Source organism: Necator americanus, chromosome V, assembly GCF_031761385.1.
Source record: "Necator americanus strain Aroian chromosome V, whole genome shotgun sequence".
In the NCBI taxonomy this organism is placed as follows: Eukaryota; Metazoa; Nematoda; class Chromadorea; order Rhabditida; family Ancylostomatidae; genus Necator; species Necator americanus.
In genome coordinates, this window is record NC_087375.1 from 1,613,855 (window position 1) to 1,640,125 (window position 26,271).

The window sequence follows — 26,271 nt, forward strand, 5'->3', positions numbered from 1 at the left end:
TCACCGACACAAAAACAATGCTAGACATCATTCTGATTAGCAAGCAGTGCACCAAGTTTCCAAGTGTTCCGATTTTTTGACTTGTTACCGTCACCAATCAATCAAGGATAGCTGTGCATAGGACCACCTTTAAGCAAAATGCCAGTTGTTCAAGAAGAGTCACTTATTCGTTGCTATTTTTGCACTTTTTTAACTTGCAAATCATGCAAATTTTAGTTTTTTTTATAGTTTATCCTCGCCATGTCATGTGATGAAGGATAGGAAAGCGGATGGGGTAGCGCTCATTGCGAGCTCTCTGTGACAAACGACACAAGGATGTCCTTGCACACTTTTTGCAGCACGCGTGTTCGTCGCGTAAATTTATGAATTCCCGCGACACCGAATGCTAGCAGTCACCATTCGCAGCCGCACGTCAAAAACAAAGACGTCGTTGAGTGACTCGAACTTCCTGTAAGTTCTCGCATCACGCCTGAAGAAAACTATAAAGTGTCTTTAGCTGCTTGGCTTGAACACGTGTTTCCTCGAGTCATTGTTACAGCGTTCTATATATGAAGAGCGAGGTACTTAGCATTGGAAAATCTTCACCCACATGCAGTAGCTTCTCGTCATTAAAAAGAAAGAAAGAGATTGAGAAGCTTCGATATGCCAAGTAATAATAATAAGTCAGTCACAAATTTTCTTCAGCACTGATGAACATTCGTGTCTACAATACAAAGAATTGCTTTATCTATAAAATGTGCCTGACATTCACCAAGTCCTTCTAGATCTTTTTTCGGGAAGGAAAATTCCTGAAATAACACATGCCTTTTAGACGAAGAAAACTATCGTAATTATGTTATACACAGACATTTGGCCGAAGGGAGCGAAATGTCAGCACGAGTCATATATTATGCATTGTGTAATGATGGTCACCTTCGCTTCCTTGTTTCTCGTTAAACGTACTTGGACAATTTGATTCATTAAGGAACAACCACAGCTGACGTGTTATTAGAAATCGAATGTGTTTTCGTATCCCGAAAGGACTAGTCAACGTCAAGTAGTTTATCCTTCATATATGTGGTTAGAACGACGCAAAATGCAACATTGAGACAGGTCCTGCATTTCAACATTGTCTCCAAGACAATGGAGGACACATCACAGTCAGCATTACAGCAATTGTTCTGCAACATCGCTCTTCTGCAAGTCATATTCATGACGAAGCGGTCACTTCTCTCATCCATGGTTGAAATCAAAATATGATGAAATCGACCACAACGAGTGTGAAAATGCTAAAGGAACGTCCAGTGATTTTTTTTTTGCAGGCTTTGAGCAAATTCTCATGCAACATTTGCATCCTAGTCTTAACAACACCGCATGATAAAGGTTAGGTAACCCCACGCACAATTCGGGAAGAATCTGCCCCTCAAGACTCATTGTACATAAGAGAAGATTGTGAATATTTTGACAAAGATCACCTGTCCTTCTGATCTAGATCTTCTACTTCTTCTACTGACGTCATGACAGTTCCCTTCGTCTCGGTGGTGTGTCGTTGTCCGCTGACTTCTCCTTCGAAAGAAAGAAGACGACCTCTGTGCTCGTGGGCATGGAGACCACCTTCTTTAAAAGAGTTTGCGAAAAAGATCATCCTCTAGGTGGTTTCCTGTACCTTCCCTATCTGTTAGAACCCAGCTGCTCGCTTCACCCAGTGTCCAACTTACCCAATTGCATTTGGGTATTGGTCATTTGGTCCTTGACAAATGCGGCAGCATTGCTGATTTTCGATTCAGATTTGTGAAAGCGGACACCTCTAATCTCGTACCTTCCCTTCGATGCATCGGAAGGCATTAACAGCATTACAGATATTCCTCAGTCCATCCTCGATGTTTCCGTTGTGTGCTTTCCAGGCCGCTTCTTCCCTCTTGCTCAGTTCAGAAGTGAGGTAGTTCATTATGAGTAATCCAACCATCCATTTTTCATCAACGTCCTTTTCAGGTCCACCCGTAGAGTTATGCACCCATACGATTCGTCAAAATCGGCCAGCATTCTTTCCGCGTGGTTGATATTATAAGAACGATGTCATCAGCGAAATGTCTCGACGTACAAAACAATTGGTAACAATATGGTAATCATTTGGAACAAAAATTTCCCTATCACTTCGTTATTGATTGTCGTGTCTTCTTTGGAATTACTAAAAACCATGCTAAGTCCACCCGTAGACTTATGCACCCACACGATGCTACGGGTGTTCCACTATATCGTGATTGTAAAAATCATATAGAGTAAGGTCAAAACGAAATGAAGCAAGCATGAAGCAATAAAGCAGTAGCGTCAAATCGAGGACGACTGGGGACCCTTACTACCATCGTTCACTGCTGCAGTTCGCTATGGTCCCATATCGATTTCAACCGCTATCTCCACCGCACCGCTTCCGCAACTGCACCTAGCTTCATGTCGTTTTGACCCAACTATAATCACTGATACATTAAAATGACGGTACTATTGATCAAGCGCAGTTTTTCTTAGGAAAAATTGGGATACAAATAGAAACCTAATCATGGGTTTCTTGCGCCTGTTGATAACCCAATAATCACTTTTCTCTTGATATTGATTCCATCGGTTTCTTATTTCTATGGGATGGAGAATAGAACAACGCCCCTAGAATTGTCGCATTTGCATATCCTAGACACGGTAAAGGTTCCGCACATGCTCGACACTTGGGTTATCGAAAAGTTTGTTTACAGATTGGTGGGGACTTGCAAACGGCGCCTCATGGTTAGCGCCACCGTTAAAGCGATGCCGACATTCCATGCAAAAAAAAAGAATGTTACAGTAAACACTGCTAAAGAATTGTTTAATAAAAATCTGCAAGTTTCTCTGCTACAAACTGCATTAGTCAGTTGTGGCTCTCGGATTGTTTCGGTCTGCCCATCTATCCTCAGACTTAGTCAACCTCTTTCAAACAACCTCTACATTAAAAAATTTAGAGCATTGGTACTTTCATACGCACTGATTATTCCTTCCAAAGAAGGGTACGCAAGCTGGCGTGAAAAAAAAATTGAAATCGTACAAAGTTGCGAAGACTGCAAGAAAACTGATTGAAGCAAAAATGCTTGAAGTCCTGAAATAGTGAGGTAAAGAGATAAGTTTGAAGAAAAAACTATTATACTTCTGCTATTTGTAAGTAAGCAGCAGAAGTACGACGTTCCTCGTTGATTTCGGGAGCAGAAAAAGAGGTAGATGGATTTCTCACCACGGAGAGGGAAAAAAAGGGGCGCTCACACCGTGCTTATACCCTGCAGACACGTAGCTCTTTTCTTTGATGTCAATGCAAAAAACGTTCAATTAAAAGAAAAGATTAAACAGTTAGGAGACACTGATCGTCACTGTAAATTGTATGTAGCAAATATAAAGCAGATCACAAATAGGTTAAATTAAAAGATTCGAAGATCTAATTAAATAGATGTGCCGACAAAATTTATGAAGTGACGAGATTGGATGAGTACGAAACGAACGTGAACCATCGTTTCACCACGTTGCTTGTACAGCACCAATCAATAATGTGAAGCGAAACAAGGACGCTATAGGGGGGTCGCCTGGCTGTGTTTCACTCCCGCACACACACACACACACACACCGACCGATATGTACGCGACCGCTAGTCTCAGTGTTGACGAAGCACCAAGTGATCTCCGATCCTACGGTCTCATTGACCATGACGAGCCATCTTTAGAAGCGTAAAGTGTAGTCGCCGTAAGAAGGGGGCACACAACCGCGCTCTTATTTCTGGAAACTTTGGCTTCCTTTCTTTTTTCTTCTCGTAGCTTTACCCTACATGTAGTAGACCCACTGGTTAGGGCCCCAGTTACTCATAATTAAGTAATTAATTATAAAGTAAAGTTATAAAGTACTCGGTGCTAATCAATCCTCTTGGAATGCGTCATCACGTCCACTTCAATTCAGAATCGTTCGAGGTTTACGAACGTGTAACTGGCCTCTACAATGACTTGCGGGGGCTAGCCGATGTGTCATGTCAGTGTTTTTATCCTCCCAGACAAGACCGGTACCAATTTATCGATCCCGGCGGGATGAAAGGCTTGGTGAGCACTAGGGCGGATCCGAACCTCCGATCCATCGTGCAGGCAGCGGAACCTCTAACCGACTGCGCTACACCCGCCTTTATTATTCATAACTAAGTAATTATTAATTAATTACATTATTCATTAATTTATAAGTACAATTGGGGCGAGGCGCACTCGGTTAGAGTTCCGTTGGTAGCAACACAGTCGATGGTTCGAAACCGCTGTAGTGCAAACCAAGCCCTTCATCCCTCCGGTGTCGATAAATTGGTACCAGACTTGTCTGAGGAAGCACTGACTTGATTATCGTTTTTCCCCTCAAGTCATTTTATATAACATCACTCGTTTCAAAACCTCAACGATTACGAATTGCAGTAAAACTCGTTGGCGCATCGCAAGTGGATTGATACGCCAGTGACTTTATCGACTTTTTATAATTGCTATTAAATAAGAGTACGGTTGAGACTTCCCCCCACGCCCCAACTTCACTTTATCCCTCTAGGATATCTTAGATCTCGGGCACACGATATGGAAGAAGAATGGAACATCTCCATCCTCAATACAAAAGAATCGTTGTTTGCCACAACGGTTGCACATGGAGCAAGCTCCATGTCCATTTAAAAAGTAACAGCAACTCTCACGACCGCAATGTAACAGCAACAAGCAAAATGTGTAAATCTCCTACGCTTCGCCACGAAGGCGTCCTGATTCGTTTTTTTCTTTTTTTTTCGAGAGAAAAATGTACTGTTGGAAGTGTAGATGGAGAGCTATTCTACGCGTAAACAAGGAGCAATAAAGAAACTGAACAGTTGTATGGGAAGTTAGTGTTGAAGAATGAGATAGTTTGTCATTGACATTTTGCACCTATTAATTATGTAGCGTACTACCTTGAAACTTGTTTCTGATACAAAACAGATCTCACGTGGAGATGATGTTTTTTTGTACCGTTCCACTCAACGATCTCAAAGTGTGAAAGTATACAACGGCAGATGAAGGAGTCCAGTGAATTTTGAGGTAGTAACTCTGCATGTGAAATTACCACCACTAACTACTTGAAATTACCTAATTTGAAGATGAATTTGTTGAAGACAGGGACACAGAAATGTCGTCTCGATGAAGGTAACAAGTGAATTTAACACATGAATGGATTTTAGGCTTTACTTACTTAAATATCGCCTATGAATTGAAATCAAAACAGATTGTTAGAGCGGTCGATGGGAATTGGCACGTAAGCAGCGCAAAATTTCAATGAATTCATCATTGGAAACCGCTCCTAGTCACATGCGCGTAGCTGTGGCGGACGAGTTTCGAGAGACGATGTTGAAGGAGCCCCTCAACGGCGCTAATCCAAATCCACTCATCCGCCTTCGCGGGCGGTCGCACTGCGGCTCACTGCCTTTGGCATGATATGGTTATTCACTGTCGATCCACGAGAAAAAGGCACATCAGCCTTGACGGGACCTGTGAAAACCCGCCTTTTCATTGCAGTGCTTCCGACTTGAATGGTCAGAAGGACCGTAACAACCGTCCATTTTATGCGGTGTACCATCACTGGGCTATACTCACATCCAAAGAATTATTTCTCAAGTACTACTTAAACCCTACGCAGTTGGATGAGTATGAACACCGTAATCGCTAACCACAAAGAGTCCCGTTCGAGTATAAATAATATAAGTATATATCAGAATAAGAACACTCATGTGCTTGTTTGCAAATATACGGCAAAAAACCTTAGAAGAATCCGCTAACCAAGCACCAACGTTTTTTTTTTTGTTTACAGTCTTTTACAGACGATCAATTCAAACTACAAAATACTGTATAAATCGATGGTTCGAGAACTAGAACAATCATAGTTCTGACTTTCTGAATCCTCTCATGTCTCAGAGAATTCTTTCATACAACTTCCCTTTTATTGGGATACATCGAAAGAACATAATGCTAACGTGAACAACTACTACTTCGCAACTTTACTGATTTAAAATCATCTTACAAATCTAACCATTCACCGAAAAAGCTTTCTTGGTTCTACTTATTGAAGCAATAATCCTCAAAATTCTAGATTTACGATACCTACATCAGCAGAACAAATATCACTGTAGTTTAATCACTGATAGAATCCAAGCCGGAAATAACATATTGGTTTCCAGTGAGACGGTGGTCCCGCTTCGACAAGGCAATTCTGAAATCACGAGTGAAATTAGTTACATCTTCTTTTCAAACGTTTGAAACAACATCTCTATGTAGTGTAACTCTACTGTTGCAAATTTAAACAAAACATCATAATCGTGCACTTAGTTCTTACGTTTGTTTGTATCGAAATTTTTTTCAAGAATGATATCCGTTTCATTGTAATGAACGCAAATGAATGCAATGAATAAGTTTTTCTTATGTACAACATCATTCCTAAGTAAAGTACTAAGCTTTACTTGGGAAGGTGTTGGACCTGAGTTGTTTGGTATGCACAGAGTGTCTTATTCAAATTGCAAAGAAAAATGCAATTGTTAATTGCATTGCTCCTTAAAAAAAAGGTCACTTCACAAGAGGTTAGAATAGTTGAAATCATTAGACCAGATATGAGGGATTAATGACAATTCCACATCCCAATTGCAAAAAAAAAAAATGAGAAAAATGCAGCAAAGCTAAATTCTCCAACCCGCAAAACGCCTTGCACCTTAAGTTTGAAATGGTGCAGAAAGCACAATTGAAATTAAGTTGTATAAGTTGCAAAGGATTGAACAGCTAGAATAATAGTAGAAATATAAGTAAGGTACAGTAAGACACAGAATTAGCATGTAGGCTGTGACAAGTATTTCCACCGCTTAGCAACAGAAATAGTATGAATTAAAAACATCAAAGTAATATGAAAGTCAATTCGAATTTTATGTTTTTCATATCACTGAATTGAAGAACGAAGTATTGTGTTGCAAAGAGTATTCATCTCAAGATAGTAATCTGTCCTTTCCAACAGTTTATTGTTTGGCGAAAAACCAAAGTCAAGATAAACACATAGGACAGTTGCCATTTCCTTATTATCTCATGCAAAGCCAATACTGCTGCTTAATTTGTGGCGCTTCTGTTCTGAAAAGCTGTTAGTGCTGTTTCATTGAGGCTAGAACGACGAATCAATATAGCGGTTGAATCGATATTTCCATTTAAAAGCAACATTGAGTGGCTCAACATTTATCTTTCTTCACTGAATAAACATGCTTACTGTAAATGTGCTATTGTGGCTCTCAAGAATGGAAGCGAAAACGCGAAACCCGGAACTCAAAAATGGATTAGTGCTGAATATAGCGGTTGAATCGATATTCAACCGCTATATTCAGTCCATTTGAGTGGATCCTTTTTCTATACCAGGTAAATATGCTAACAGAAGACAGAAAGTGGAAAACTCATATGAGAAGTGAAATAAACCACACGTCCTAATGCGCACACATAGAAACCTCAGAAGGGAAGGTTTTGAGAGTCCAGAGGCAGAAAATGAAAGACGTCAACTGCATAGTTTTTATCGTGTCTAGAGCAGAAGTAGGCCAAAATCGATGGAATCGATATGGTCAACAGACGAAACAATACCACTCTCACGCGAAAGGCAGCACATGTTCTCCCAATTCATACGAAATTTCAATCATATATTCACAGAGAAGGCAAAAAAGATTTCATTGATCAATACTTTACAGCACTTTTACAACAGTACGAAATCGAAAATTTCCTTCCTGACTTTATTTGATCAGATTGATCTTCCTCTTAGTAAGGGTGAGCTCAACTGGAGCGACCGATTTTGGAGCGAATTATTTAAGCTAGCGTTGTAATCGAAGTCTTTCTGTCTTCTGTGGAGCGTTTTGATGAAACTGCACATTTGGCTTTTACCACTGATGTGGATTCGACATCTCGGACCCAATCAGCATGATAAAGAAGCAATAGAGCAAAATTACGACGTTTAATAGAATTGTAATCACTCAGATATAAGTTCTAGGCCTTTTCTGCTGAAGATAGAAGAGGCACACAAAGTGTTCGATAATTCCTAACTCCGAAAAAGTTACTAACTGCTTGGAACACCTCCCTGTTGCGCGATCTCCAAACTTTTCCTCAGTAAGCAGCAATCTAGGAGGTTCAAGAAGCATCGAAGAACCTAATGCGACCGAAGAGGTGCGGGGATGGAGCCCGCCGGTTAGAATCAAAGGGGACACTTCATAGTACCATTGTTCGCTGCAATCTTCTTCGCGATGGTCCCACTTCGATACCAACCGCTTTCTTCACTGCGGCGCTTCGACCACAGCCGTTCCACAACTGCAGCGAGCTTTATGTCGCTTTGACCAGATCAGTCACGACTTCCGAGCACTTGTAGAATTTGTTTTGTGGTTAATTTGTTATGACAGAGAAAAAAAAAGATTATAAACACCAGCACTAAGAGCAGACTAGGCAAGAAAACAGATATAATCACAATAGAACTCTTTCAAAAAACTTTTCCGACCGTTTTAAGAAGTTTTTAAGAAAAAGACACACCTATGGAGAACGATGTTGTGTAGTTTGTGAAATGTTTGGTTCCGTACATTTTCTACCTAATGTCATCTTTGGATCTCTGTGAACATAAAATAGAACTCCTTTGGAAACTACCACACTACGCATATAGCTACTACACTACAAACATTCTCAGAGTTAACTGTTTATGTCTTCTCCTTTCTTTTCACAGATGTGTCGGTCATTCTTCTATATTGTTTCTATGTCTTACAACCTGTGAGAAAGTTTTAGTGATGGTTTTTGAATCCAAAGCAACCTGACTCCAACTACTGTTGCTATTCCCAAAGAATTTAATGTGTCCCACATTAATTGTCAAACTCCTACTAAATATGCTCGGTTCTAAAAACCACAACCGTAACGGCATTAAAGAGAAATTTAGAAAAAAGAACGATATACAAAGCAATACAAGAAAATATTAAAGTACCTTGAAGGAGTACAGTAATCTCTTCTATGCGCTCTTCCAACATCCCATATGTTGAACGGATAACTCATATAACAAGCTCCAGCCACAAAACCAAGAGTTATCAGTCCCGAATAGAACTGCTCGAACCACATGAATACCTGGATAAAAAGGACATCTGTAAGCGAATTCTACAGTAAGTCTAAGCAAAGAATCGAGCAAACAGTGATCGTGCAGCTGCACATTTCCACCGCCGTACGCGGCTTCCTGTGCCGCGTGCAATAAATGCATGTGAAAATGCGCTAATGTTGATTGGAGCGCGTCGAGAACTTTTCGTAATTCCTAGTGCTCACGTGCTGTGAACGTTTTCACTCATTTCTCAAAGCACCACTTGCTCCTCTGTGTATGTCTTGTGGTACGAAAGGTTTCGACCGTTTTGACTTTCGAAGAGTGGGCTTTGAAATGGAGTATTCACTTTTTCACTTTTCGAACGATCTTCACTTCCATGGGAAATTCAGGAGACTAGGATTCAAATCCTTGCTGACATTCAACCATAATTAATTTGTACTTTCGTGCATCAAAATAGTGTCAACTAGAGTACTTCGCCAAAATGTGTGTGAAACGAATGTTCGAGCAAATGTTGAACCCACTACTCCCTATCTCTATAGGAGTAAGTATGAATTCACTACGTTCATGTTTTGATGCTTGGTCCAGGGGCAACTTGTTGAATTAGGAGTACAGTACAGCTTGGTCCAACCCCATTTTATCCAATCTCCATTTTAAAATACTCCAACTTTGGCAGCAACGCACATTTGCCTGTTCCTGTAGGTTTATCATACGGTTTTTTTCTGGTCACAGTATGGTCAGCAATAATTTCCGTTCTTTTGTCACATGTCTTTATTGGCTAAATCCCACCAATGTTTACGGTCTAGCTCGAAGGAACGAATTAGAAGTACTTCCACTGAGAAATTAACAGGGGAAAAACTGCGTTCCTTGGCATGGCAAGCGTTCACGCGATCCTGCATCATTGATAGGACGTTTCTGACGCTGGTGTATTTTTAGATGTTTGTTCTAGGTTATGTTAAAAATGATCTTCGTCCTTTTGAGCCAACCAAACATAAATATATCGAAGAATTTGTCTCAATTGTCGTATTGACTATTGGATTGTCGTATATATCAGTAGTTTGGTTCTCCATCGGACTACGTAGAAATCGCAGGGAAAAATCCCTTCCATGTATATAGTTACCACAAGTATTCTGAACCCACATCGTTGCTGTAACACACGGATTCGACCACGCTTTCGTTGCGTCTCTAAGTCTTCTCCCTATGATCCAGCTTGAAAATATGGTGGAAAATTGTTTCTGTAGTTCTCTACGAATTGTGTTTTATCGGTAGTACCCTAGCTTTCTCAGTTCCGAACGTATTTAAAAGTGCTTTCTTACTGTCTTTTTAAGCGTATCCATGTCGTTGTGGCATACAAACCTCGAGGTATATAAAGTTAAGCTTTGTTTCAGTGGTTATGAACAAGAAACTGAATCGTGATTTGTTGGACAGAGCTATCAGCAGAAAGCAGCGAGATGAGGGAACAGAGCTGAATTCAGTGGGAGGTAACATTTTTGCAACATTATTCAAACTGTTTTTACGAATACTTGTGTTATAATGGTTCTTCCTCTTCGGTCGAGCAGATACGCTGATAAATTGATTTGGTTTTTAAGGCTAGGAATATATTTTTCGTAGTGTTACATGCTTTTCTGGTGATATAGCCAGGTCAAAACGACCCGAAGTGATTTCGATCGAGGTAGGACCATTATTAACCTCAGTCGGACTGCAGATAAAGCGATGATCCCAGCTTGATCGCAACTTCCCAAATGAATTCCCATCCCAAATGACTCCACCACGCTGTTTCGTGTGCAGACGCTGTTGCGAACACCACCTTCCTGACCTTATGACCTTTCTTCTATTCCATACAAGATTATCCATTGTTATTGAGGGTTGCGTAACTCCTTTTTTGGGTCAACGACGATTCCCCTCGACCCGCGCATTTATTTTTTTGGCGGGGCGGACTCTGCCGGCAGCCGTAATTGGCCGCATTCGAAATTGCGCGGTGGAAAGATCTCGAACTCAGTCTCGTTCTTGGTTTCAGACGTATATGTTGAATTTGTTTTCTTGCTCGAATGTCTGTTTTTCCATTGTTTGATTACAGCGTAAAACTGTGGTTTTTCAGGAAATGATGCGTTAAACAGGAAGGATTTGTTCTACTGTACCGTTCGCAATATCCCCTCTCACTTAAAATCAAAGGATTTGAGGCGGTACTTCGCGGATTATGTAGAAACTGGGAAATTTCATTGTTTCCATTACAGACACCGACCCGAATGTCAACAGGAGGTATTTCACTATTGAATTCTTTATACAATCGTGCTTATAACTACCCGAGTGATGTGTCTGCAACAATGAAAAAAAAAACAATAACAGCAACATTTTCTCTGCTAGACACACAGAAGTTCCTCCCTCTGCTTTGAAATAAGCGAGCGTGTAACCCGGTCATAGAATTTCAGCGCTGACTGTGTTATCTGGAAGTGATGATGCTGTCATTCATTTATTAGCTCATTCATTCACCCGTACATCCATTCATTCGTCCATTCATTCGATCGTTCATCCAATCATTTATACATCGATGCGTAGCAGATGTTTATTTGTTAATGCAAGTGTAGAATTCAGAGCACTTCCACGAAACCAGGAACATCAAAAGGGAACTCTGGAAATGAAAATTCAACTTCGTGTTGTATGATCAGTTTTACTTCGGCTCGTATAAGTTGAGTTGTTCTCTTTAAAATGTTTGCAAATACATAGTTTTTATACGCTTATATAGATCATTGTCCCAATATTCCTCTGGAAATGTTCGTACCGTGCTGATTATATTCGGGTCAAAACGACCTGAGGCTCGCTGCAGTTGCGTAAGCGGTTGCGCTTGAAGCGGTCGAACTAGCAGTAGGACCATCGCTAACTGTACAACAATGAGTGGTTCTAGCAAGGGTTCCTCTCGATCCCAGCCGCTATCATCGAGCGCAACAGCTTACCTAACCTAATTAGTGTTTCTAAAAATTTTTGCGTTAAACAAAGGTGTTTTTTTTTTGCAGATCTGAGTTTATCCGGCATTATCATGGTCAGCATTGGATAAACAATGAGGGAATGGAAATTCCACGTCGATGCTTTGCCAGCGCAGTGAAAGTTGCAAAGGTGAGAAGTGGACTGTGGATCTGATGTATTGCTGCAAGAAAGATTTCCTCTTTTTTTCAACTAGGACTATTTTGTTCGTAGTACCAACATGGTGAAGTGCTGTAGTTATGAGTATGTTAAAGAGGGATAAAGAGAAAGCCACAACCAGACACAATTTAATTGCTCAACTTTTTTCTACTCCTTTGTTTGATGGTTCTGTAATCTTTTTCTTTAAAATTTGCTCATTTTGTTCCGTATTAGTGTTTCTGTACTGTTGAATTAAGAGTTCTGAAGATTCATCCGATTATATTAACGATGCGGATTTGAGGCAAATGATTGAGCTTCGCCCTCCATCACTGATGCCTCGCGGCAACGTGGGAACACCTTCCGAATATTTCTTAGAACAGGTACTGTGGATGTCCTACTTATCATCAATTATTTAATTCACTGAAAACATTCGGTTTTTGCTACTACCGTTGAAATCTCGTCGCAATTTCGCTTAGTCAAATTCTGCGACAAGATACTATTTGTAAGTCAGTGTGAGCTTACAGATACGATTATGTCGTCTACCTCCCTCTCTTATTCCAAAACTCGGCATCGAAGTAACTCGACGACGAAGGAAGTACGATTCAGTTCCTTTCCACTATTCTTCGGAGAGGTCAGGTGGAAGCGAGCAAGAGGGTACAGATTTGTTATCAGATTAGTGCGGCTGTGTTATGACTGCACAAATCTATATTTTAGCAACTGATATTGTTGAACATCCCAGTGGTGCCCGTGACTTGCTGGGGAGGAACATCAAGAGAAAGGAGCTAGCGGATGAAGAACAATCGATTCGTGATCAGGTCTTTTTTTTTCGAAATATTTGGCTTCCTTTTTATCCACAGTTGAGCAGGTCTAACAGTAATATTCAGACCAGTGTTGCTTTCAGTATTCTTTTTGTCAGTCTTTCCCATGAAGTTAAATTGGAACAATTGGCAGTGATTTGGAGATGGGGTGTCTGTAGTTGGGCTTAGAATCTTGGTAAATCCAGTTGTGTGGTCTTGAGTATTAAGGTTCTCAAAGTAATAAGGCAGCACAATTCTATGAGAATACGTGGGTTAGGATCTAGCCATTGCTTTCGTGTGATGGTCTTGCATAAGCTGCTTGAACAGCAAAATATCTTCGCAGTCTACATGGATTTCAAGGACGAAATTGCAGATTATAGGGATCTTCTTATCAATTACGCTCAAGCGATGACCACTACCTTCTTTTCTGAATTTTAGCGCTATTGAAGCATTCAGCAGAAGTTTTTAAGGGCTCAAGCGCATAGAATTGCGTAGATCTAATTTAAAATAGCAGAGATTCTATGAATAAACAGATTCGGAGAATACGCGAAGAATAACATAAAGTTACTGACTGTAGTAATTGTATCCCGTTAATCCAATGATAGCACTACGTTTATAAACATTCTTGCTCCCCAGCAGCAACTGCATCATATGAAGGCAGAAACGCAGTGTAGAAGGTTGAACAGGTTCATAAAGGCGCATTGCTTAAGTTTTAGCATGGTTTGGACTTATTCATTCTTGAATCCATTACTTCCTCTTGTTTTGTGCCCTCCTTTCATTTTTTGGTCTCTCAACTTAAAACGGGATTAATGAATTACGTGTACTTTATAGGCGACTGTGTCAGATCCGACCGACGGAACTCCCTCAGCCGATTCTGTGCAGCACCGTACTGCTGGGTCAGAGGGCGATGATGACGATGATGATCAATGCGACGAATGGGAAAGGTACCAGTGGATGATCTTTTCAACGTTCATTTCTATTTATTTTATTCTTATTTTTTTATTGTTATATAGACACGAGGCTCTCTATGATGATGTTACGGAACAAGATCGGACAAAGCCGCGAAAGTATGAAGAAGAAATGGAGATCGTTTGGGAAAAAGGAGGCCCAGGCTTAGTTTGGTACACCGACAAGAACTACTGGGATAAGCGAGAAAAAGGTTTGCAAATAATCAACTTGAGTATACTATTGGCTGTGCCGTTTCTTATTATGCTTCTGTTTTAGATAGAAAACCTGTAGATAAAGTGAAAACTAAGGCATTTTGGAAGAAACTCGAAATTTTGGAATTGATTTTCAAAAAAAAAAATACTGAGCTTTAAGGAAGCCTTCTCAAGGCATCTTGACTGTTTCACACTGTATTACAAATATCACTACTGTATCACAAATCTTTACACATTTAATTTTTCCCTACTGAATTGTGATTCATTGAATGAGATTTTCAAGGATTCCACTGGGTTTGAACCATTTTTACATACATACAGTTTTGACTTAGTCGCACATCGAGAACCTCTGGCGAAGATTTTTGGCATCGTCAAAGAGGAAATAGAACTTTAGAATAGCCATCGTTCTATAGTTATTTCTCAAAGCATCACAGCAGCTTCTTTAGGAAGCGACTGTGATTGGGCTTGGGCAGATGATTGGGACGTTGATTATTCGGTGTACTACGAAGGTAAATCGACGGGTACAAGGGATGCTCGCGATGCTGTAGAAATGAGGGAAGACGAAGAACGGAGGTATTTTTTTCTTGACAATTCTTCTTTTCTTTTGCTACTTTGGAACAATATGAAACAATTTGAGGACTGGAAAATTGATCGAATCCGTTTTTACAAAGAAAAGCAAGGCACCGCGTGCTTCACGAAAGCGGCGGAACAGCGACTCGGACGTCATCAACATTGAGCAGTATTCCAAAGGAATTGGAAGCAAGCTCCTGGGAATGTATGTTATTTTAAGCATATTTCTTTGACACCATACTTACATCCAGTTTTATTTTTGGGTTTCAGTGATAAAAAGAGATTGAAATTAAAAATAAAGCACAAAACCTCTAAAATTTACATTTATAGCATGGGTTGGAAACCAGGGTCTGGATTAGGACGGTTGCAACAGGGTCGAGTGCATCCTGTCGCAATTCAGCTGGAAGAGGACAGTCAAAGCGGTTTTGAAAAGAAAGGTTTTGGATACCATGGAGAACGGATGCAGCGTACTGGATTTATGACAGTCAAAAAACCTCATTCAATAGCATCAAGGTGAGGGAAGCAGTTTCGTCTAAAGAACCGATTGACGCAAAACATTCCATGTTGAAAGAGTACACCACATATTTTCTCATTTCCCCTTTTTTGTGTATTAGTTTCGTGTGACCGTGTCGCCAAATATTTCATTATCTCAAAAATATATTTCAGGTTTGATGCCATAACTGATGCGGTCCCAACGCCTCATAAGAGACTCGGTAACGTTGCTACTGGAGATGTGTTGTTCCGAAGAGCCGAACCTACTATTATGAAGTATAGACCAATCGTTAAGGAAGTCAATAAATGAATGTATTCATGGTTTTTCTTTTGGAAGAAATTTCTGTTTATAAGAAAGTATGAATTGGATGGAGTTACATATTTTTGAAATGTATAATATTATATCTTGCTCGACACAACTAATGCATGAGGTCCCATGACAAAGTTTGCAAACTCTCATTAGCACGTAGTACTGCGCAGGGACCTAACCACGTCTTCATACAGGGATTACTGAACAACATATTGGACAGTGGTTTGTCTTTGTAGAAGTAGAATAAGCGAAACAGTAGCATCATAGCTATTCCTTTTTCGAAGAGCGTTGTAGCACAAAAATGAGTTGACTGTAAGCCTATGGAGTTTCGAATAGAGAAGAAATTCAGCTATACCAACTTACATAAGTGGCCTTAAAGAGTTCACCTAAGAAATCTAAATTCGCCGCTGAAGAGAACTGCACTGATTTTTTACACTGGAAAAAATGCCTTTTCTTTACTTATAAATGGTCTTTATTCCTATTAAAAAAAACGTAGGTGACAACGTAGATGCACGTTAAACATTCTTTCTTCCATCTTTCTTCTTTTCTACATGAGAAAGTACGTTTCTTCCTCTAAGTTAAGACTCAAAAAATAAGAATTTGCACGAAGTGCTGAATATCTGCATCAGTAGTTCCCATGAACGAGTGATTGTTGTAGAGAATTTGAGACAGTAAAGGGAAATTTATTAATTAATTTGTTTATTACGCTCAATGGTCTCCCAAAAACGATATGACATGCACAAATACAAAAAATAAAAAAGTGCAAAATAAATACACTTTGAAAAGGCAGAAAACGAATACAGCGAGCAGGGATCCGTGTAGGATTCCGGCGTAGGTGATTTACTACTGAAAAGCAACGTAACTCTGGCATCAAAAATCTTATGTACAGTATACAACGGTATATAGGTTTGCTTCATATTGTGAATACTGAAACACATGAAATCAGCCATTTCTGGTCTAATAATTAACAATTAATTATAATAAATAATAATTTAATTTTAATAATTAAAAAGAATGAAAAAAGATTGAAATTACTTTCCTGGAAAGAAAGGGGCATACGTGTTGATGGAAGATTTCTCTCGAACCTTCGTTTCGCGGACGACATTGTTCTCTTTTCGAGCAGTACCAATGAAGCAGAAACGATGCTCAACGAATTGAACGAAGCAGGGAAGAGAATTGGACTACGAATAAACAGAAAGAAGACACAGTTCATGAAGAACACCCTCTGCGAGGACGGAGGAGTACAACTTGAAGGCTTCCAAATCGTGGAAACTCCGTCATACGTATACCTCGGACGTTCTATGAACATGGAAAACGACTTGAAGGGAGAGCTGAATAGAAGAATGAGAGCAGCATGGGCAGCATTCGCAGCCGTCAGGGAAGCTACGGACCAACTGACGGACCAAGATCTTCGTGCCCATCTGTTCGACTCGACAGTCCTTCCAGCGCTCTGTTACGCAGCGGAGACGTGGGCAGACATTGCGGCCACGTCTAGGAAGCTACTTACCACCCACAGAGCCCTTGAGATATGTCCCCTGAAGTTTAACCGGCGCACACAACACCTAGCCGGTCTTCGTAGCTCCGACTTAAGAGGAATGTCCCGTCTTCGCGACCCAGCCGAATATGTATCGAAAGAAAAACATAGATGGGCCGGTCACATCATGGGAAGAATCGACGATAGATGGACTAAAAGAACAGGTGTCTCGAAGTCTAGAGTGGATCCCGCTGTCTCGAAGTCTAGAGTGGATCCCAAGGGACGCTAAAAGCCCCCGAGGGAGACCGCCAACAAGATGGGGTGACGTGTTCGCTACACGGATGGACCAGCTGAAAGCTCAGCTGGATACGGCTCAAGGACCTCGTCAGCGTCACTCACGAAGCTTGAGAACATCTTGGATGACAATGGCGAGGGAACGAAACGAGTGGAAGAGATGCTGGGGCCCGCACGTCCAGTGAAGACGGGCCATCTAAGCAAGTAAGTAAGTAATTAAAAAGTAGTCATAATTAATTAATTAATTTTAGATTGACTTTACTATTCCTAGGTCGTCGGTGAGGCAATACTTTTCATTAATAGGATTGGATCGGACTACTTGATTATGCGCAAAAAGATTCCCACCCTCACTAAGCTGTCAGTATTTAAGAACTGGAAAAAGAAAAAAAGAGTATATTTAAGAAACTGTTAGCGGATTTCCAAGAAAATAAGTAATTAGAAGTTTCTTTGCATGTATTGAGTCCCGTATGTATGTACTACTCATTTGTTTTGTGGTATATATCTGTTATTTGTCTCTTGTTTACTCCCTTCATACATATTAGAAAGGAAATACTATGAATAGAACAGATAAATAAATAAATTCTGGTTAGAACAGCTGACGCGGTAAACAATGCGCAAACCTCCTGATTTTGTCTCATTCACTGTCGCCCATTTCACAACGGATCTGACAGCTTTTGGCTTACGAGAGAGTGACAGGTCAGCTGTCTCGAAGTCATCTCTGCCTTTCCCGAACACCATGCAGCTTTTCTATTTTATATTGTGGACAATATTCCTATATGGTACGTATTTATTCGTTTCGGATCCACTAGAAATATCCAGGATTATTGCAATCGTTCGAAATTCTTCAGATTTTCGAGTTCTGACGCAAGTTATTCTCAGATGAGACTCTTTGATTTAGACGTTTACCTACTAAGGATGAGGTTTTGCCTCATATTCCAGATCCCACGGCGAATCCTAACACATTTCTTCAGTAAATACCAATATCTTTAATATCTAAGGTCATGAAAAAAAAGAAAAGGATATAAAGGACATTTAAAGAGGTTCCGATTAAGAGTCGTTTTAAAAAAAGAAAGAAAAGGATATAAAGAATATCTAAAGAGGTTCCGATTAGGAGTAAACCGCTTATTTAATGACTAACATAATAAGAATACAATAGTTACTAAAACGAAAGAAATGATAAAAATGAATGAAGTGAGCAGAGCTGTCCAGAAATGATAAATGAATTATTCGAAATTTATGAGCTGCGCTATTACGTATACCAGAACATACCATACACCTAAATAAATCACAATATCCCATCCAAAAATGCTATTTGTTTTCTGACGTTTATTATGTGAAAAGGAAAAAAAAATACAAGTTAGACCCTCTTTCCCTTTAAGGTCTCATCGGTATGATTGAGAGATATTCAATCGATAACAATAGTGAACTACTTAGCACTAATGACAGCAACGTATGTATTAATTATGACTTCGATTTTAGCAGAATTTTGAATTTTCGGAATTTTCGGAAGCGGAATTCTATTGGAATCCTTGGAAGGAACTGCTTCCCTAGTCCATGTTCTGTGTGCTGGGACCGTTTTTTTCAATTTGTGGACATCATTTGCGCAAAGAAATTGGAGAAAATTCTGTGAAATTTCACAACGATTGCATTCGTTGAAGATTTTGAATTCCATAACTGGAACCTTAATTTTTTTTGCTATGTAATATAGTAGTTCAGTGTTTACCTCATAAACTAGTAAGCTAATTAATTTTTATGTTATTATGAGTCGTAAGTCATTCCCGTTCTTGTTTTTCTTCAAAATAATATGAATAATGAATAATATTAATAAATAATAATATCGATAAGTAATAATATTAATAAATAGTAATTTCGACAAATAATGTGGCTAATATTTAATAGTAAAGGAATTTAAGGCGAAACTAAATCGTGCAAGTTGACTGTTCATTTCAGTCATCTATAGAATGAGAAGGGCTTTTCCCTTTTAATTTGAAAAAAAAAGAATTTTCAAGATAGCTTCATTTTATTGTTTTTTTTCTACAAATTAGTTAGTGCAGGAGAAAAAGGACTAGACAGCTGGTCGCTGAAATTCAGCTGTTTAGTCCTTTTTCTCCTCTACTAAGAAGTTTTAGTTTTTTTTTCTTTCAGTTCTTTCTGATCCATGCGGAGACGAGTGGACATTCGTGACGCGTTTACATTCCTGCTACCTGGCACCGCACCAACCGCTCCCATGGCACGAGGCCGAGCACCACTGCTTGACTGAAGGCGGTCATTTGGTCTCCGTGAACAGCGCAGAAGAATCACAATTCGTAAGGGGTAGGTATGGAAAAAAATTTTGCATGTTGAAATTTCTGAATGTTGAAATACATGTATTTTATTTTATTTTTAATATATTACATGTCATTTTCCTTTTTAATTTATTATTATTTTTTTGTTTATTTATTAGTTTATTAATTGTTTAATTTATTAATTATAATTAGTTATTAGTCTATTAATTTATTTTTGATGCATAAGTCATGGCGTTATGTTTAAAAATCCCGCTAGCAGCTCGGCGTTAGCACCTCGATTAAACGCAAAAAGAAGATGGTTCGAAGATCGAAGATGCCTATTTTGTCATCTTGAAACTCCATTTTATTGGTATAAAAATTAGCAAAAATTAAATAGACAAGAAAAAACAAAAGCGCAGTTTTGTAGAGAAAATGCTGAAGGTATTAAATTGTTAAAGTGTTATGTAACGCTGAACTTTTTTTCCTCTTGTGCGCGAGTTTAAATTTTGTGCTCATTTTAGTCGTTTTGAAAATCAAATTTATCGATCTAAAATTTAAAAAAAAATAAAAATAAAAAAATTCAAATTTCGAAAAAATGTCATTGCTTATGCATTAACTTAGCATATTCTTTAGCACTAGCAAACCAGCATAATCCACAATTTCTCACATGGATTGGATTGAATCGGCGAGCCAATTTGAACTACACACATCAACCATGGTTGTGGTCTAACGGAGACCCTGTTGATTTTACAAATTTTCAAATAGGTACAGATAGAATTTTTTGTTCCGTACAGTTAATAAATGGAGGTAATTTCCAATTTTTTCTTTTCAGGTGAACCCTCAGAATGGGGTGACTGCGTGGCTTTATCCTCATCTATGGAAGCTAGTGGGTGGATAACCATTGACTGCGAATACTCGCAATTTTTCTTGTGTGAAAAATCTGCGGACGGGTGAGTTTTAGAGAAACACCATTAACAACACGAGTTGTATCGCTTTCAGCAGTCCTTTCATTTTTTTTTTTTTTTTTTTGAATGAAAAATTTTTACAGGAGAGTTATGCCTTTAATTTTCTCATTTACTTTACTTTTTTTGAGAAAAAAAAAAACTCCAACCAACCAAAGCTGTTAATAACGTAAGTCCATCTTAGAGGAATCTAATAAGTTTGTAATCTATTGAAGAGCTTCTTTCAAATTTCTTCTTCTAAATTAATTAATTAATTAATTTAGAGAAAGAAATCTAATCCTTACTTCTCAAAATTTTTCTATTAAAGAGGTGCTGAAACGAAAATCTTACGAATAAAATTCGCTATCTCCTGGAAATTAATATTTTTGCACTGTACAAGGCTATTTGTACGATTCCTTCTGTTTTTAGAATTCCGCCAGTTGTAATGACCACCGATACGGGAGAGTTCTACAGTCCTGGATACCCTGATAACTATCCCGACCATTCATTGGCCTACTACTTCATAGAGGTGCGTTCTATTATAAAGCTACAAATTTCCAGCCTTTGTGAAAGCTCAAAATATTCAAGTAGTCATTGGATTGAAAAGAAAAACAATTACTTAGTGGGAAGGAGCTTTTCCTTCATTAATTAAGTTGATAAGTAATAATTAATAGTAAGTAATAATTAAGTTGATTGAAATGAATTTAAATGTTGAAAAGTTGAAATGAAATGAATTGAAATGAATTTGAATGTAATTACATATTAGTGACTTCCGAATTCTCTTTTGTTTTTCAAGATCCTTAAAGGTGCAAGAGACTGCCTCGGTGGTTTTTTTTTTCAAAAACGAATTAATTTTTCTTTTCACCTTGTTTTGACGTAATTTTTTTGACGAAAATTTGGCAGCAGAACTCGACTTCTTGAAATGAGAAAGTTAGGTTTATTGCTTCAGCAAATATTCTAACGTATTTATATCGTAGATAATAAATAATAATATAATATTAATAAATAATAATGTAATAAATGTTATATTAGTACTATAATACAATAATAGTACAATATATAATAAGTATATAATTTATAATGAAAATAATATAATAATAGTATAACAATATAATATTAATATGAAAAGAGTGTAACCTGGTGGAAGCTTGTTATAAAAGATCTTTTTTTAAGCTGCCACCACATCAGAGGGTTCTCATTACGGTAGAGTTCATCGTTAGCGAAAAACACCGCGATATCCTTCAAATTTTTGACGGAACATTTGAGGGAAGTCCCATTTTGGCGAGGTAAGAGTTAATGTACTTACATATAACGAAGGACATCGTAGAAAATTATTTGATTTCTCAGGTTGTCTGGAATTCATCATAACAATTCATTTTTATCTCAGTCAAACACTATAATGGTGTTATTTTCAAGCGATGGAAGTGGAAGTGGTGCTGGATTTAAGGCACGATACTCATCATGGTCGGACTTTACCTGTTTTCTTTCATAACACATATTCTTATCAAAGGTTTCAGGAGTGTACCACCTCTGGAGCGACTTCAAGGAGAAGGGTCGGTTGTGGAGAGCTCAAATTTCCCTGATTTTGCACCTCCATTCACTCTTCAGCGTTTCCTCATCTTGTGTTCCAGTGATCAACACGTTCACTTCAATATTACTGGTGATTATTGCAATTTCACATCTAACTCTTACAAATTTTAGCCCTCTGGGATGTTCCAGTACGCTTCGGCTTATCGTCCCCGTTGCTGATCCTAGTCTCCTCCCAGCCGACCGCATTTATCTCAGCTCGAATCCTCGCCGAAATTAATCCACAGACGGGTCAAAACGACATGAAGCCTGGTGCAGTTGCGTAAGCGGCTGCGCTCGAAGCGGCGCGATGGAGCGTAGCGGTTAGGATCGAGGGGAGGGCGGTACTTGGCGGCACCAATTTTCGCTGCAGTTCGCGGGTGATCCCACCTCGATCCTAGCCTTATTCCTTATTTTCGGGGAATTACTAGTTTTTCAATGCTTTGATAGAACAGTGTTAAAATGTGCTCGTCTTCTCCACCAACGGACGTGCAGCTGCTCTTCGAAAAAAAATCAAAATAATCGATCCGAAACCAACGGATATGGCTCGTGCAAATAAGGAACTTCTACATATCAAAATTTTGCAAAGAAATCCATACTAACTACTTACGTCACTTTGAAAGATTCGACGAAAATTAGGATATTCTACACTTTTTTCCTTTGCTTTTTTCTTCGAGAAATTTTCTACAGAACAAATTTCGAAAAAAAAAAGAAAACAAATTACGTAAAGGATATCTTAATTCAATATAAATTAATCGATTTGATATCGACCAATTACAACCATTTGATTTAATATCAAACTAATTTTTTTTTCTGTAAATTTTCTGTGCGGAAAAAACTACTTGTACTCAAATCAGGAAGCAATGAAGAACCATGCAAGAATCGCATATATGTAAGGATTCTTTGTGCCTAGAAGCAAGAAAAATAAACAAACAAAAGCAAAATAAGCAAAGAATTCGATGAATCGATAGAATCCATGTTCTTATGAAAGCGATTACCATGCTCTCGATTTGCATGCATATATAGACATACAAACCAAGACGTACATTTGTAATAATAAATCGCATGGAATCAGACTTTATATGCATACATACATTTTTTTGAACGATTGTTAAAAAATTACTTGACTCCGAACTCACCGAACTCATTTTGAACAGATACCTTGAAGAATAAGCAGCTTTTCGTCTTTGAGACAACCCTTTGTGACACTAGCTTGATTCGATTCCATTTTGCTATACAGACATAAAGTGCAAATCAACCGCATTCCACGGCCAAGTGGTCTAGTGGTATGATTCTCGCTTTGGGTGCGAGAGGTCCCGGTTTCGATCACCGGCTTGGCCCTAATTTTTGCTTCATAAATAAGATGGTCGAATTGCTTGGAATTTCCATGCAAGGGCTCCGAAATTATTTCGACAAACCTCTATCTTGCGTTATTCCTTCATCCTTAATTCTTTTTCATCTTATTATTTTTCTTATTCTCCGTTTCTAACGGTTTAGTTCCCCTGAATCATAGCACAATACCGAGTAACGAATAGCATTTTTCTAAGGTTAGCATGGATGTCTTTTAGGAATTCAATTGTTCGATTCCCATCTTTTCTGAGTTCGGGAGAGAACAACTGCATTTGAAATGTTCACCTGACGTTTCGTAGAAGAAGTCAATACATATAAGATTCGTGACGTTCACATAAGCGTTTCGGATATAATTTGAGCGCATGAAGTGCAAAAAAAAGCACGAAATAAGAATATGGACTCGAAAATATACACTTTGGTCACTTAGATTAATTTTTTCAACTCATAGCTGCTTAATTCGGACGAGATTCCTCTTTTTCAAAAGCAACAGTGAGAACACTGAAGATCATAAAATTTTAGGGGGACACATCACAGCATCAGGAAAATTGTTCAGATGATTCTGGAAGAACGTTATTCTCAGCTCGTTTAAATCTTGAAAAAGCGTTTCTATCCATGAGCGATTACCGATTGAATTCTTTTTTTACTATTTTTCTTCACGCAGTACATTTTATTTTTAGCAGTAAGGACAATATTCAAATGTGTTACTAGAGGGTAATTTTGTGGATCATTGATTGAATTACCGATATCAACAATGAAAGCGCCGTTGAGCGAATATATACGTGCTTGACTCATTGTTATGAAATTTTTTAGATTTCCACATAGCTACAGAAGATCAACTTTCTTTCTATGATGGATCAGTTTCTCGCCAGCACGTGTTGCGAATGTAAGTCAGACAAATTCAAAAAATCTGAAAAATCTTTTTTTCTTTTCAAAATATTTCTTCTCGAGAATTTGCCATGATTTTTCAGTATTTCTTTCTTTCTCTCTTTTTTCTGGTTTGTTTACTTTATTTGTTTATTTGTTTTTAAAATTCAAATTGTGATAAGCCGTGATAGAGTGTGCATTGCCTTCATTTATTTCAACAAGAGATTTTCTACATTGAAGTAGGAGGCATAGCAAAAGACAGAAGAATTTGGATGATTTTTGGGGCGCAACCAATTTAGTGATGAGATTCAACAATGTTTTAATTTGATTGATATTTATTTTCATATTTACTCAATTCAGCGCACGTACAAGCTCCAATCTTTTTTGTTATTGTTAGATATCATTGTTGGTGTTGAAGAATAACCATTATAATAAGTATTAAAATGAATTTAAAAAAATCAAATTAATAAATAATAGGTAGTATCGATAAAAAAAAACAATAGACAATAACTTGAAAACAATAAGATGCACAGAATTGTGGCTAAATTCGGCTATCTCGCTTTCGTTTAGTTCTAATCTGTTTTTATATGCCTGTTTCAGATTGAATGTAAATAGCAACGTGCCGACACAGTTCTTCAGAAGTATAGAGAATGTTGTTCATGTGGTTTTTGAGGCAAAGGATTCATCCGATCTGTCAAGATGGCGATTCCGTTACGATTGCGTGAGAAAAGACGGGATTGGCGATGAGATTATTATACCATAATTATTCCTTCTGAATTACTTTTGGAACGTGTTACGAGCTTTTCTGTATGTCATAAGATAAACAAAATAAAATGTTATGTTTTATAGATAAAGACGACGAGTTTTTGCCTATTCTATATAATATATATATGTGTCTATATAAAATAGACAATTTTGAATAAAATAGAAAGAAATCTTGAAAAAGGTTAGCCGAAGGTCATCTGAATTTCACGCTAAGTGAGGTGCCAACAGTTCCCAAAAAATTCAAATTATCTAGGTCCACCAGACACGGTTTTCGAGTGCCTTCCGTCCTGCAAAAAAAAAAAAGAAATTTGAAAACTTATTTCACTATACGATTTACTTCGGCAATGGTTCTAATCTCGTGGAAGAAGAGCTTCAATGACACACAGTAGATGAAGACCTATATGAGAGTGTCTGAACGAAGAAAATACAATGAGGCTTTACAGATGGATCCTTAGTGGACTGCTAGCACACAACTTGGGCTGCAAAATATTGAAAAGAATGGAAAAAGGAGGAAAAATACGGTTAGAAGGACGAAACGTGGAAGAATTAGGAAGAGAAGAAGAATCAGACCTTTCGAAGCATGTAGATATGCTGAACATTCTTTTATTGACAGTCGTGGGGAAATATTTATTACGTATTCTTTAATTATATAAAATTTATTGTTATTAAGGTAGACAGTTACTGCTTCAATTAACCAATTTGCTGTTAAAATCGATAATTACGTAAAACGTCTTCAAATACGGCCTTATTAAGACTTTAAGTTATAATTCGCCTCATACAATGTATAACAGAATTAACACCTATGGATACAATGATGAAGAAATTATTAGTCAAATTAAATTCTAATAATATGACTTTCTCATTAATTAGGCAGAATTTAAAGCTATTTAAACAATAAATAATAATTTAAATTTAAGTAAGCATTATGCATCCCTCTTCATGGTGACGTTGTAGTTAACGTACATATCCTTTCAAATTACAATACATCCCGAAAACTTCTAACGGCTCCATCAATCTTTTAGCTATAGAACGGACAAAAAAAAACCTTAATATTTTCAACAGCTACATTAAAAACTAAGTTCTAATTGCTACAATAGCAGTTGTGGCAAATTTTCCCACTGTTACATGTTCAAATATAAACAGTATAAAGATAAAATAACATAAACACAAATGATATAAACATTGGCGAGAATTCATTCCCTCGTACA

General features: G+C 38.2%; 5 protein-coding genes across 8 annotated transcripts; 3 read left to right on the plus strand and 2 right to left on the minus strand.

Annotated features, from left to right (window-relative positions):
* Nucleotides 1–1,450: 1,450 nt before the first annotated feature.
* Nucleotides 1,451–1,824, minus strand: RB195_012651 (uncharacterized protein; the record flags this gene model as incomplete). The annotated part of the gene is made up of 2 exons (XM_064202122.1): nucleotides 1,451–1,596; nucleotides 1,698–1,824. 2 exons carry the CDS (start codon nucleotides 1,822–1,824, stop codon nucleotides 1,451–1,453), a joined length of 273 nt encoding a protein of 90 aa, XP_064058003.1.
* Nucleotides 1,825–6,155: 4,331 nt separating this feature from the next.
* Nucleotides 6,156–9,128, minus strand: RB195_012652 (uncharacterized protein; the record flags this gene model as incomplete). Its single annotated transcript, XM_013444386.2, has 2 exons — nucleotides 6,156–6,234; nucleotides 8,998–9,128. 2 exons carry the CDS (start codon nucleotides 9,126–9,128, stop codon nucleotides 6,156–6,158), a joined length of 210 nt encoding a protein of 69 aa, XP_013299840.1.
* Nucleotides 9,129–10,492: 1,364 nt separating this feature from the next.
* On the plus strand, nucleotides 10,493–15,545 carry RB195_012653 (uncharacterized protein; the record flags this gene model as incomplete). Of its 3 annotated transcripts, XM_064202123.1 has the most annotated exons (12): nucleotides 10,493–10,580; nucleotides 11,198–11,282; nucleotides 12,111–12,210; nucleotides 12,474–12,596; nucleotides 12,741–12,870; nucleotides 12,931–13,031; nucleotides 13,845–13,957; nucleotides 14,027–14,172; nucleotides 14,620–14,746; nucleotides 14,811–14,948; nucleotides 15,074–15,256; nucleotides 15,410–15,545. In XM_064202123.1, the coding sequence occupies 12 exons, from the start codon at nucleotides 10,493–10,495 to the stop codon at nucleotides 15,543–15,545; spliced, it is 1,470 nt and encodes a 489-aa protein (XP_064058004.1). The 3 variants fall into 3 exon arrangements, with proteins under 3 accessions (XP_064058004.1, XP_064058005.1, XP_064058006.1); XM_064202125.1 differs by lacking the exons at nucleotides 10,493–10,580; nucleotides 11,198–11,282 and having other exon boundaries at nucleotides 12,163–12,210; XM_064202124.1 differs by lacking the exons at nucleotides 12,474–12,596; nucleotides 12,741–12,870; nucleotides 12,931–13,031; ... (4 more) ...; nucleotides 15,074–15,256; nucleotides 15,410–15,545 and adding exons at nucleotides 11,334–11,358; nucleotides 11,692–11,785 and having other exon boundaries at nucleotides 12,111–12,151.
* Nucleotides 15,546–16,687: 1,142 nt separating this feature from the next.
* On the plus strand, nucleotides 16,688–17,308 carry RB195_012654 (uncharacterized protein; the record flags this gene model as incomplete). The annotated part of the gene is made up of 1 exon (XM_064202126.1): nucleotides 16,688–17,308. The coding sequence occupies one exon, from the start codon at nucleotides 16,688–16,690 to the stop codon at nucleotides 17,306–17,308; it is 621 nt and encodes a 206-aa protein (XP_064058007.1).
* A 52-nt stretch (nucleotides 17,309–17,360) lies between these two features.
* On the plus strand, nucleotides 17,361–25,061 carry RB195_012655 (uncharacterized protein; the record flags this gene model as incomplete). Of its 2 annotated transcripts, none has more annotated exons than XM_064202128.1 (10): nucleotides 17,361–17,409; nucleotides 19,459–19,626; nucleotides 20,211–20,342; nucleotides 20,410–20,527; nucleotides 20,948–21,047; nucleotides 21,692–21,804; nucleotides 21,866–21,982; nucleotides 22,036–22,178; nucleotides 24,245–24,317; nucleotides 24,899–25,061. In XM_064202128.1, the coding sequence occupies 10 exons, from the start codon at nucleotides 17,361–17,363 to the stop codon at nucleotides 25,059–25,061; spliced, it is 1,176 nt and encodes a 391-aa protein (XP_064058008.1). The 2 variants fall into 2 exon arrangements, with proteins under 2 accessions (XP_064058008.1, XP_064058009.1); XM_064202127.1 differs by lacking the exons at nucleotides 17,361–17,409; nucleotides 24,245–24,317 and adding exons at nucleotides 17,924–18,092; nucleotides 22,238–22,367.
* Nucleotides 25,062–26,271: the final 1,210 nt, after the last annotated feature.